The sequence below is a fragment of the Tupaia chinensis genome, unplaced genomic scaffold, assembly GCF_000334495.1.
Source record: "Tupaia chinensis unplaced genomic scaffold, TupChi_1.0 Scaffold000146_1, whole genome shotgun sequence".
Lineage (NCBI taxonomy): Eukaryota > Metazoa > Chordata > Mammalia > Scandentia > Tupaiidae > Tupaia > Tupaia belangeri.
Window position 1 is genome coordinate 11,603,653 of NW_006159616.1, and position 12,367 is coordinate 11,616,019.

At 54.2% G+C, this 12,367-nt stretch overlaps 1 protein-coding gene across 1 annotated transcript in view; it reads right to left on the reverse strand.

Annotated features, from left to right (window-relative positions):
• PLOD1 (procollagen-lysine,2-oxoglutarate 5-dioxygenase 1) overlaps positions 1-12,297 on the reverse strand; it is a 37,601-nt gene extending 25,304 nt beyond the window's left edge. Inside the window, exons 1-5 of the mRNA XM_006145307.3 lie at positions 12,139-12,297; positions 4,047-4,138; positions 2,606-2,739; positions 2,033-2,196; positions 721-833 (exon numbers count right to left, since the gene is read on the reverse strand). Coding sequence (XP_006145369.1) covers positions 721-833; positions 2,033-2,196; positions 2,606-2,739; positions 4,047-4,138; positions 12,139-12,214 — 579 coding nt within the window. The 5' untranslated portion in view covers positions 12,215-12,297. The remainder of the gene's footprint in view (positions 1-720; positions 834-2,032; positions 2,197-2,605; positions 2,740-4,046; positions 4,139-12,138) is intronic.
• Between the last annotated feature and the right edge of the window lie 70 nt (positions 12,298-12,367).

Consider the following 12,367-nt stretch of genomic DNA (forward strand, 5'->3'; position numbering starts at 1 on the left):
TGATTAGAGGCTTGGCTTCTGGGGCCCAGGTCCAGCCCAGGTCTCATCAGCCCCTGATATCTGCAAACAGGATGGAGGAGGGGAAGTTCAGCCCATCAGCCATTGTACGAGGTTAGAAACCCCTTGTTTCCTCCATGAGGAGGATGAGGATCCATGAAGGCAGAGACCCCGACTGTCGAGTTTGTTGCTGTGTCTGCTTACCCTGACAGAATCTCTCAGACAGTAGGCTCTTAATAAAGATCTCAAGAAAAGAGTGAACTGGACAGATAAACAGGGTGACAGTGTCTGACTACTACATTATGTCTATACTGAATGTTCGTGTACTCCCCAAATTTCCATGTTGGAATCTCCACTGAGATGGTTTTAGACCATGGGACCCTCATAAATAGGATTAGTGCCCTAATAAGAGACGTGGAGATCCGAGCTCCTTCTTCCACGTGAAGACAGAGTAAGAAGTTGTCCATGAACCAGGAGAAGGACCCTGACCAAGGACACAACCATTCTGACATTCTAACCTCAGACTTCCAGCCTCCTGCACCATGGGGGAATACATGCCTATGGTTCCTAAGACTCCCAGTCTGTGGCAGTCTGACACAGCAGCCTGGACAGACCAAGACAGGCCCCAGGGGCATGGTTCCCAGTGCAGCCTGGCCTGGGGGAGCCGGGGTCAGGATCACCCACCCCTCGCTTGCTCTCCTGAGCCTGCCCACTGCCTCTTACCCTCTTCTCTGGGTCCAAGAAGATCTTGGTGTAAAAAAGCTGGTCACTGTCACTGTCTTGACCTTCCCACTCAGCCACCAGTTTCTTGAGGTTGGGAGCATAACCAATGAAGCCTGGGGGTTGGGTGGAGGGAACACCAAGAGACACTTAGCTTCCAGCTTCTAACCAGGGCCTCCTCCCACCCTCCCCTCTCCCCACCTCCCACTCCATTATCCACAAGCCCTGCCCCCTCTCAGAAGTCCTCCTGGATTGAAAGCAGTGGGGCTACAGGCTGAAAACAGGCCTGCTGGTGATTGTCACCAGCTGACAATCGCTTCCAGAGAGAAAGAGCAATGGTGCACACCAAACTGCACAGACTCGAGGTCAACACCAGGCTCCACAGAGGCGGTGAAGACATGGGCTGAACTAGGAGCCCCTGGAGATCTAAATCTGAAGCCTCTTTGATATAATTACTGAGAAAACTTGGCCCAAAGCAGGCCAGAGGCTAGGGCAAGGTCACACAGTGCTTTAGTGAGAAGCAAAGAGACGACAGAGCCCTGAGCCAAGGCCAGGCCATCAGGACTGTGCCAACCCTCTGGAAAAACATGGCTGCCTGGGGCAAATTCACCCTCTGCAGCTGGACAGAGGCCTGTGGATTTTATTCTCCATGCTATGGGAAGTCAGTGAGTAATGTATATGGATTTGCATCTATTTTTTTTAAGAATTATTTTAATTTTATTTATCATTATTATTATTATTTAATTTGGCCAGAGAGAGACAGAAAGAGAGAAAGAGGGAAAGTGAGAAAGCAAGCCACCAGGTCTGGGACTCAAACCATGGTCGGCCATGTGAGAGCCCAACGCTCTAACCATTATGCCACCTGCTGGCCCCAGATTTACATCTTTCTAAAAAAACCCTTTGGATGAAGAACAGACAGAAGAGGATGATAGTGGAAACTGGCAGGAGGCCACTCCAGATGACCAGGAGCCAAGAAAGGACGGTGGCGATAGTGGGTGTGGCCACAAGAGGACAGATACAGGAGAGCCATAGGAGGCGGAGTGATGTGACTGGCCCAGACAGGAGGTGGGGAAGCGAGGGAGGACTCAGGAGTGGCTGCTAGGACTTGCCCATGCAGCTGGGGTCTGTTTAATAAGACGAGGAAGACCGAAGCAGGAGCAGGTTTGGGGTTGAAAACTCAGGAGCTCCACTTAGGACGTTCAGCACTTGAGACCTCTGAGTCACCCATGTGGAATGTCGAGTAAGTGGGTGTCCTCACAAAGGTGGTGGAGGGACCCCTCCGCTAAGCCACATGCTCTACACCCAGGCCTCTCACCTCCCGAGCCCAGGAACCTCTTGCCATCGGAGACTACCGGATACTTGGCCTCCAGCCTGCGGTCTGGGTAGATGAGCTCCTCGGCTGAGAAGACCACCTGGCTCTTAGCCTGCCGGAACTTCTTCAGGAGTTCCCGGGGCCCCGATGCAAACACCACGTCATAGCTGTGGCCAGAGCAGGGAGATGTGTGCAAGGGGGCAGTGAGGGCACAGAATAGAGGGACTGGGGACCAAAGCTCTCCATAGTTTCCCTCCTCCCAAGCCATCCCTGCCACCATGTGGGAGATGGATCTGCTGCACTGTCTCCAATCCTGCCTGCCATGTGCCCTAGAAGACGGTCCCCATAACCAGTGCCCTTCTCACACTCCAAGCATAGTTCATCACACCTTCCAGGTTACCCTCCCATCTCTTCTCCAAGAGGATGAATGGGCTATTCCAGAGGGTCTGACCCTGGGGTTCCTGAATCCCCTAAACTCTAAGCCACCTTAGTGAGAATGACGGCTTTATCCTCGACATTCTGGGAGAGCCTCATTACAGACTATTGGCTAAGCCAGGAAGCCTCTGGCCTACATACCTGTCCGTGAAGAGAATAACCAGGTCCTCCTTGTTTGCATGCTTCTCCAGAGCTTTCTTCAGCAGCCGGACCTTCTGCCCACCACCTGCAGACATCCCCTTCTCCACATTCCAGTCCTCCCCAAGGCCAAGCGCCTGCAGAGCAAGGCACATTCACACTGGCTGGAGGTAAAAGATTTTCCCAGCCAAATTTCCATCCCCAAATAGACGAACATTTTTGCCTCTGTTTGTCCAGTACTTCCAACCATCCAAGGAAACCATTCCACATAGGTGTAAAATTTCCCTGAAGTGATCATGTGACCATACCTGGCCAATCAGAATGTCCCATCCCTCCTGTTCCTCCTATGGTCACAGGTTTGAGCATGTGACCCAAGCATGACCTATCAGAGTCTTCCTTGGGACTATTCCATTAAAATGAAGGAAATTAGGTCTTATTCTGCTGAAGTTGAGAAGCTGGGGTGTCTGAGCCTGTGGCTGGTGGTCACTATGCAGTGGGAGCACATTTGCACATAAAACAAACAGAATGAAAAGACAAGGTCTTCACTATGCTGCTTGAAGCCCTAGACCCAGCTGTGCCTGAAGCAATCCTCTGCTTCAGCCCACACTCATGCGAGCTAATACACATCTTTCTGGCTTAATGCCACTGGAGTGCAAGCTCTGTGCAGGCCATGATGTGCATCTTGTCCCTCACTCTAACCCCAGTGTCTACACTGTGCCTGACACAGGGACACCTTCAGAATACTCAGCTGAATGAAGCCCCTTGGACTGCACACAGAGAGCACCAGGCCCATACCACCGGTGATCTGGGCATTAGCTCGTATTTCTTTTCTCTTTCTTTTTAAAATTTCCTATAGGACTTTGGCACTCATCAGAGACAGAGAGAGAGAGAGAGAGACAGCAAGAAAGCACTTTCCCGAGGAGGATGGCCACACTGCAACCCCTTCTCCTCCATTCTTCTCTTGGGATTTTGGGCATGCACAGCTGGCATGATTTTTAAGCTGCTGGGTCTGGGACTTGAACCACAGTCAGCCATGTGGGATCCAGGACCTTAACCACCATGCTACCTGGATGGTCCAGCTCATGTTCCTTTAGGACAGTGTTTATAGCATATGGAAAGTCTCCAGACTGTATCCATCCCCAAATCACCCAGAGAAATTAGTGGGAATGTTGATCCTCAGGCCTGGCCCTCTACACTGGCCTCTCGGGCAAGTCTGCCCACTAACATCCGGGTACTCTGTAGCTCTCTCATTCACCTCCTAGACTGCTCATGCTTGTCCTCTGTTGCCTCTTTCTTTGCCTAACTAATTCATTTTCATCATTCAGGCTTCTGGTAGCCTCCTGCATGTCCAAGTCTATCTCAGGAGTCCTGGCAGAAGGGAGAGAGGGGTGCCAGTCCCTGGGTCCTCCCCCCAACTCTCTGCCTAGCCTAGAAAGTGTCTTACCTGGATCTTGTAGTTGAAGAACTGGGCTGAACGCTTGAAGCGGCGAAACCCTTCAGTTTCCTTAGTGGCCACTGTGAGGACTAAAAGGTTGTCTGTGGACAGAGAAGGACACGGTGACTGAGAGCTGGGAATGGTGGAGGTGACAGAGAGGAAAGGCTCACTGTTCCCAGTAACCTGTTAAATCTAGGCAGGAGGTGCCTTCATATTAACCCATTACAGGCAGGTGCTCAGGCAGGAAGGGGTATGCTAGAGCTCACTCGGCTAGTTAATGACAGAGCAGAAGGCCCAGCTGGTGGCGCAGCAATAAAACATGACATTCTGTGGGGCTGACCCATATGGGGAGGTTCCAGGTTTGTGTCCAGAGACCTCTCTGAGCACACCAAGCATGCACATGCCCGTGACCTGGGGCTGGCGGGGGCTGGAGGTGTATCCCAGAGTCAAGGCCCTATTGGGAAGCCAGCTCCATGGTGCAGCAATAATGTGCTGCTCAAGAGAAGCTAGATTCCAAATGGTGATCATGGTTCGAATCTCCAGTCCAGCAGGCCTGAAACACACTGGATACACGTGCAAGTGCCAAGATCCAACAGGCTGGAGCACTGCAGGGAGAGGATTATGGCATGACCATACCCTAAAGAGAGTGCTTGCCTCCTCCTCCCTCCCTGCCTCCCTTCCTCTCTCTCTCTCTCTCTCCTATGTGCAAGAACACCTCCATCATGAATAAAGAAAATAAAAGACCCTGTGGGCATGCTGTCTCTCTCACTCATGGAAGAAATAAATGAATAAACTTTTAAAAATCGCCAAAGCAGGGATAGAACGTGGGTCTCTCTATTCCCCACCTCCACCTCCCAGGGCTCCTCTCACCTGGAAACTGACCCACATTTCAAGAAGCATCCACAGGAGAGGTGCCTGCACCCTGCATCTGGGGGTCAAGTCCCATCAGGGGCTCAAGCCTCGCGTGGAGGTGGAGAGAAGACCCTGCTCTGAATGCCAACCACCAGGAGACTCTCTTAGGCCCACTTGGAAGTGAGTTCCAATAGTGACTGAGGCAGACATAACCAATGAGAGTCAGCCCAGAGCAAGCCCACCTGGAACCCTTCCATTGGCCCATCTCTGACCTTGGGGCAGAGCAGTTATTCGTATCTTTTTTTTTTTTTTTTTAAGAGGGATTTTTGCTATAGGGAGTGTGTGCTCGCCAGAGAAACAGAGAGAGACAGAGAGAAAGAAAGTGAGAAGTCACCACCCTAGGGGGGATAGCCACATTGCAATCCCTCCTCCTCCATTCTCCTCTCGGGATCTTGAGCACACATGCAGATGCGCCAGGCATGAGTTTCAAGCCACTAGGTCTGGGACTTGAACCACGGCTGACTACATGGGAGTCCAGCAACATAATCATTATGCCATCTGCTGGTCCAGGATCTTTTTTAAAAAATTGTACTAGCCATGGAGCTATGGGGAAGAAAAAGTACCCCTCAGTGGGGCACAGATATGCCATAATCTCTTCCCCACCATTTTTCCATCCTGTTGGGATTTTGTTTTTCAAGTCACTAGAGCTGGGATTCGAACTGCAGTTGGCTACATGGGATCCAGTTCCCTTAACCACTAGGCTATAGGGTCAGCCCTATTACTATCTTTTCTTTTTTAATTTTGGCAGGATGTGTGTGTGTTTGCTGGAGAGAGAGAGACAGAGAAGAGAGTAGAGAGAGAAGAAAAATGAGGAAGCATGCCCCATAGGGGATGGCCACACCATAATCTCTTCTTCTCCATTTCTCCTTCCTGTCAGGATTTTAGGCACATGCGCACATATGCCCAATGTGTTTCTCAAACCACCTAGTCCGGGACTTGAACTATGCAGTTGGCCACATAGGATTTAACCTCCTTAACTATCACACCACTAGCTGGTCCTACTACCTTTTATACACGGGATCGCTTCCAGCCTCTGCAATGTGGCTTAACCTCTGCAACAGAACCTACTGGAAACTCTGTAGACAGCTTCTCTGGTTTGGGAGCCCTGGGGCAGCCCCTCCTGCACACACTCTGAAGCTGTGTTCTCTGAGAAGTGAGGAGTCTGGAATCCCAGCGCTGCTCTTTCCTACTGCGGGACCTCAGGCGGGTCCCTGTCCTCTGGAAATCTAAAGTAGGGAGAACAGCCAGGAATGCTGGACTAATGAAATGAGATTAGGCGGATAAAGTTCTTACTGGAGCCTGGCAAACACTAACTGCTTTCCCTGGTGCTGATCAGTGAGAAGAGAATCTTGCCCTCTCTGATCCAGCTTGGTGAAGTACCCCTTCCTCCCCTCCCTTCCAGGGGAGCCCTCCTCCAGCTGGGGTCTTGTCTCGGTCAGCAACTCCTCTCCTGCTATGGTTCCCTTTGTGTCCCAGGCCCAGTGATAATGATACCCCGTCCTCCATGCCACTTCTATGAAGCCCTCTCAGATTACTCTTGTCTTCTCTGACCTCTCAGTCTTCTAGGCAGGACATAGTTTGTAGCACTCATCATTGTTCTCCTGTGTGAGTCTTAATTCCCAGAGGGCCCAGGACTCACACTTTTCTTTCTTTATTTTAATATTTTCCCTAATTTTGCCAGAGAGGTGAGGGGGTGGAGAGAGAGAGCACTCCCATAGTGGATGGTCACGCTGCCATCTTTTCATTTCTCCTTTTACGCGCACCCAGCGTGTTTCTCAAGTCTCCACATCCGGGACTTAAACCACGGTGGCAGCCATGTGGGATCCAGCTGCCTTAACTGCCATGCCACGGACTGGCCCAGGATTCACACTTTTCTGGGCAAGCAGAGCCACAAAGTGGCCAGATCAATGGCAGGCAGGTAAGGTGCTCCCCACCTCCACTCCGGGAAGTCAGGGGGAGCCTGGGCTGAGAGAACAAAGGGGCCCAGCTGGCTGAAGGAGAAGCGGCCTGCACACCGCCACTGCCCTGTACACTGCCACTGCCACCCCAGAGGAGGGGGCTGGCACCACGTGCCCAGCAGGGACGGGCAGGAATCAGCTGGGAGCACCCAGGGACTGGGGGCAAGTGTGTGGAGGGAAAAGGCCTCACCACCTGACCCCGGAAAGAAGAAAGCAGGGTGCTGCTTGCACTTGGGGAACGGCTCCCTCCAACTCCTGCCAGGATAGGAAAGCCAGAGCCACCAGCTCTGAGGCCCTCTTGTCAACAGGGGGCTCCTGGGGGCTGGAAGAGTATCACATTTCATGGGTGGAAAAAGCCTGTGTGTGAGAGAGAGACTGATTCAGGATTCTGTTTTGAATTGCCAGGGCAGGCTCCAGAAGTCAGGCAGCAGGGGAGGGGTCAGAGGAACGGGTGGTGAGTCTCAGGCTCCTTTCTCAGCGCTCCTGCTTCTAAATACCAGTACCAATCAGATCGCAGCTACCCTTTCCCGGGCACTTAGCCTTTCACAAGTACCAACCCTTCCCCTTACAGTAGGAAGCCGGGCCAGCGGCAATGAGTAAGTCGCCCCAGGGAGCCGGGAAGGAGCAGCACAGGACTTGGACACAAGAAGCCGGACTCCGAGCTCCCTCCCTTGACCTAAGTGCATGCACTGCCCAGGCCTGGGACAGTGGCAGGCTGTCTGCTGGAAGGGCCCTGTCTCTCCATTTGTCTGAGGAAACTATTGAGCTGGGCCAGAGGGGAGGGCCCCAGGCCACAGCAGACCCTCCTCACATACCCACCTTCCCTGCCCCTGCCCCCAGCCTGCCTCTGCTCTGCTTTCTAGCTGCTGCCGGTGCCCGCACTGGGGCCTTCACAAATCCTGGTTCCCCGTCCACACAGCCCCTGCCTTCCTAGCCAAGGATCCCATCAGTCCCAGTCAGCAGCTCCTGAACCTGTCAGCATCACAAGAGTAAAACCCAGACTCCAGCGCCCCAGCGCCAGAGGTCTGAGGTGGGCTCAGGAGTCTGGGTATACCCTGCATTCCCAGGTGACTGCTGACGTCAACCACTTTGGGAGCTGCTGGCTCAACCCGTGCACTGATCCTCTGGGTCTGAGCTGCGAGGCGTGAACCTAGAAGGCGGCTCACAGCCCGAGAAGGCAAGGCGGGCCCTCTCTCCCAAGGGACCATCACCTCTCAACACCCCCACAAACACTGCAGCAGTAAATACAGCCTACACCCCACCCCCTAACCTGTAACACTCATTCCTTCCCCTGAAGAAGCCCCCAGACCACCTCCTCCAGGAAGCCCTCTTTTATCTCATCCTCTTTGCTGGTCCTCCTTTAAGTCTTGGTTTACCTGGTGGTAGACACATTGGTACAAACCCACTCCTTCTCCCTTTGCCAGGCCAGGGCCCTATTTTTACTTCTCGGTCCCCTTCTCCCTCGCCATGACTAGGATTGAGTGCTGTGTGCTGTCTGGCCTTGGTTAAAAGCTACCACAGGTTGAACCCTGTGAGGTGCCAGGGCTGTGTGAAGTATGTTACGTTTATCGGTGTTTCAGCAGTCAAAGCCCTACGAGGCAGGCAATTTTTTTTTTTTTTTTTTTTTTTTTAGAAAGAGATTTTTACTATAGGGTATGTGCACTCACTGGAGGGACAAAGAGAGACAGAGACAGAAAGAAAGAAATCACCCCCCTAAGGGAAGTGGCCACATCACAATCACTTCTCCATTCTCCTTGGGATTTCGGGCACACACACATACATGCCCAGCATGAGTTTTAAGCTGCCAGGTCTGAGACTCGAACCATGGTCGACTATGTGGGAGTCCAGCAACATAACCATTTTACTATCTCCTGGTCCCAAATGCCCACACTCTTAACCTCACTATTTCCCTGGCCAAGAGCCCAGCAGTCCTGAATCCAGAGACACCAAGCTGCAGACTGAATCTCACATGTCTAGGCCTTCTTTTTTTTTTGGAGAGGTTTTTGCCATAGAGCGCGTGCGCTCACCAGACAGACAGAGAGAGACAGAGAGATAGAAAGCAAGAAATCACCCCCCAGGGGGGATGGCCATGCACAGACCCCTTCTCCTCCGTTATCCTCTCGGGATCTTGGGCACACACGCACATGCACCCAGTGTGAGTTTTAAGCCATCAGGTCTGGGACGCGAACCGTGGTCAATTACATGGGAGTCCAGCGACATAGCCATTACGCTAACTGCTGGTCCCACATGTCTAGACCTTCTTGCAGGCCTCTCCGGTCTGGACACTTCATCCCAGTTCACTGGCCAGCCAGGACTCTGGGCAGCCTGCAGGTGGCCACGTGGAGGATCTGGTTTCCCAGCACCAAGGCCCCACCCACCTCTTTCTGTCTGGTCCAGCTGGCCTGCTTTGGACTAAGGCCAGGCATGCAGGGTACTTGGCCCTCCCCACCTGCTGCCCAAAGTCCGCCAACGATCCCCCGACAGACAGACCCATGACCCAGTCAGCGGAGATAAACAAGAAACAGCGAGTAGAGCAGTGAACAGGTTGCTGGGCAAGGAGCTTTGCCACTCTGTGCCTCAGTTTCTTCAGCTGTAACATGGGAATAAAAACAATACTACTAGAACCTTCCTCCAGAGACATCCATGAGGATTCATGAGCGAATCCCCACCAAGCGCTCAGCATGGCTCTTGCCGTGGTGGCTGCACGAGTTCCTGTCACAGGGGGCCTCCCATAAGAGGGGGAGCTGGGCATAGGCAGGGGCTGCCCTGGGGGTCAGAGACGGAGAGGAGCCAGCTAGCTGCTGGGGGCAGGAACGATGTGAGAGGCTGAGCAAGGAGGCTCCTGGAAGAACAGGACCCGTGGGGTCCCAGGGAGAAGGCTGAGACCCAACCCCGATCTGGCTATGCTCCGGCTGGTGTGCCCTCCCCTCAAGCAGTTCCAAGTGAGGGGACAGACAAGTTCCAAGCCACCCACCGTACTTCTCAAGACCACACAACAAATCCCTTTCTCCACCCCAGGCCTCTCTGTGCCCCAGAGGGACACTGGGCACATTCCTGTGCCTGCATCAATTGAATACTCAACAGCTGCCCACCTCAAACCCCTGCCAGGGTGCTGGCCTCTCTGCGGGCTGACACTGGTCAGTGGGAAGCTCAGGCAAGGCCTGTGTCTCCCTGTCCACTAGCTGAAGGTCCCACGGCAGCCAGGCCTAGGGGAGCTGGGCAGGCTCCCGTACACAGCATCTCCAGTGGCAACCTGAGACCAGGCGTTTAACCCTTTAGGGTGTCAGTCTTTCCATCAACGAAATGGGGCGAGTGATCCCTTACTTATCGAAAAGGTAAATGGAACAAAGGAAGCAGGGTGCCTCAACTTGACAGTGGCCTGACACTAGCCCCATGCCTGGGATCTGCCGTCTCACGTGCATGCGTGAGCACCTGCTACCTGCTATGTGCTTCCCATAACTTATCCTGTCCCCTGCCAAGAGCAGCAGCCTCTGCTAGGGCTGTCTCATATCAACGCTGTCCTCCTGCTGTCACCCCCTGGGGTCAGGGTGCCTGAAGCCCTGTCATCAGTTTGGTCTTTCTCTGACCTCTCTGGGCTTCACTGTGGGCAGCTGTAGTTCCCCTCCTGAAATGGTCAGGGTGCAGGGAGCTCACATCAGCAGAAGCAGGGGGAAGGGAGGCCCAGGGGTGGAGGAGGGCTACTGTAGGGCTCCTGGCCAGCAAGTAGATGCAGGCGCAGGCCCTTCGCACACACCACCAGCTCTGCATCTCCCTCACTGAATGTTTTTTTTTTTTCTTTTTTAGAGGTTTTTGCCTTAGGGTGTGTGCACTCGTGAGAGAGGGACAGAGACAGAGACAATGAGATCCCATTCTCCTCCTGGGATCTTGGGCACACATGAACACACAACTGAGTTTCAAGCCATTGGGCCTGGGACTCGAACCGCAGTCAGCCATGTGGGAGTTCAGCACCGTAACCGCTACCCCATCTTCTCACCCTCCTCACTGGATGTTTTAACCTAGCCTACTGCCCTGCTGGGATACTCTAGGAAAGCTGGCAGCCCTCGGGCCAGGAGAGAAAATACCTCTTGCCAAGGGCCTTTAATGGGCCAGGCACTGAGCTGAACTCTCACCAGCTGGCCTCATCCCATGGAATCCCTGTAAGAGCCCTAGGAGTGAGGCATGATGGCCCCCATGGGGCAGGCTAGCACACCAAGACTTAGGGAGGTGAAGCACCAGGGACCCAATGACGGTGAGACGGATGGCCTTGGGCACAACCTGGCACAGCAGAGGTCCTCCAGGAAGTGTGGTTCCCATCCCTTCCCCTGGCCCCAGGATCATGAGCTCAGGCTCCTTCTGCCATCCCACCCGTCTCCCAGGTTCCCCAGGAGGGAGGGCCGAGGGCCATGGGGTGCTGTGGAAGATGTGAACAGCTCGGTTTACTTCACTGGGACTGCCGTCTGTGCCCTCCTCGGGGCTCTCAGGTGCCCACGCCAGGGAGCACTTGGTCCATCCAATCCACCTTAGGGAAGTAGAAGGTGTCAGCAGACCTCAGACCAACCCTGCCACAGCTGGACAACCCCTGGCAGCCGCTTCACCTTTCTGGGCCTGCTTCCTCACATGCCAACTGCAGAGAGGAAGATCAGCTTGGCAGGGGCTGAGCAGACCACAGAAGACACAGACGGAGGGACAAACGGCCCCACGAACACAAGCCACATCTTCCACCTCCAACTCCATCCCCACCCCAGGGCCCTTCACTCCATGTGAGGCCTAGCCAATCTGAGCTGGACTCTGGAGCCAGGCATACCTGGGTTTGAATCCGGGTGCTAAGGCCCTCAAGGAATGTGCTGGGCAAGTGACTCGATGCTGGAACCTCAGTTTGCCCAGCCGGAAAATGGGAATGGAAGATGGTGGGCCTGGCGGCCACAGCACTCCATACATAGCGGTCACTGTCCGTTACTATTACGAGTTCCATTATTATTTGACTCTCTTTGTGCTGAAGCGACTTCGGCTGTCACCCTCCCCTCCCCACTGCATAAATGTGGGAACCGCAGCCTCGAGCGGGAATTGATTTAACCAAGTCACCAGACAAGACAAATGGACAAGAAGCCGGAACCCAGACCCCCTCCTCGGCTCAGGCCTCCCCTACAGACGGTCCTTATCGCGGAGGCGGCAGCCCAGCCTCGGGAACAGTCCTCCCGTCCGGATCCCGCCCCAGGCCGCCGCGTTCTCACCCTCCGGTTTGGCGTCGCCCTTTGCTTCGGCCAGGAGCAGCCAGCTCAGCGGGATCAGGAGCAGTAGGGGCCGCATGGCCAGGGTCTGGGGACGGTGGACCGGTCAGCCGGCGCTGGAAAAGCTGGAAACTTCGCGACGGGGCTGGCGGAATCGCTGCCACGCACTGGGCCCGCCCCGGGGGCGGCGCCGCGCCGCCCCTCTCCGCCCCCCCCGCCCCGGGCCCCGGGG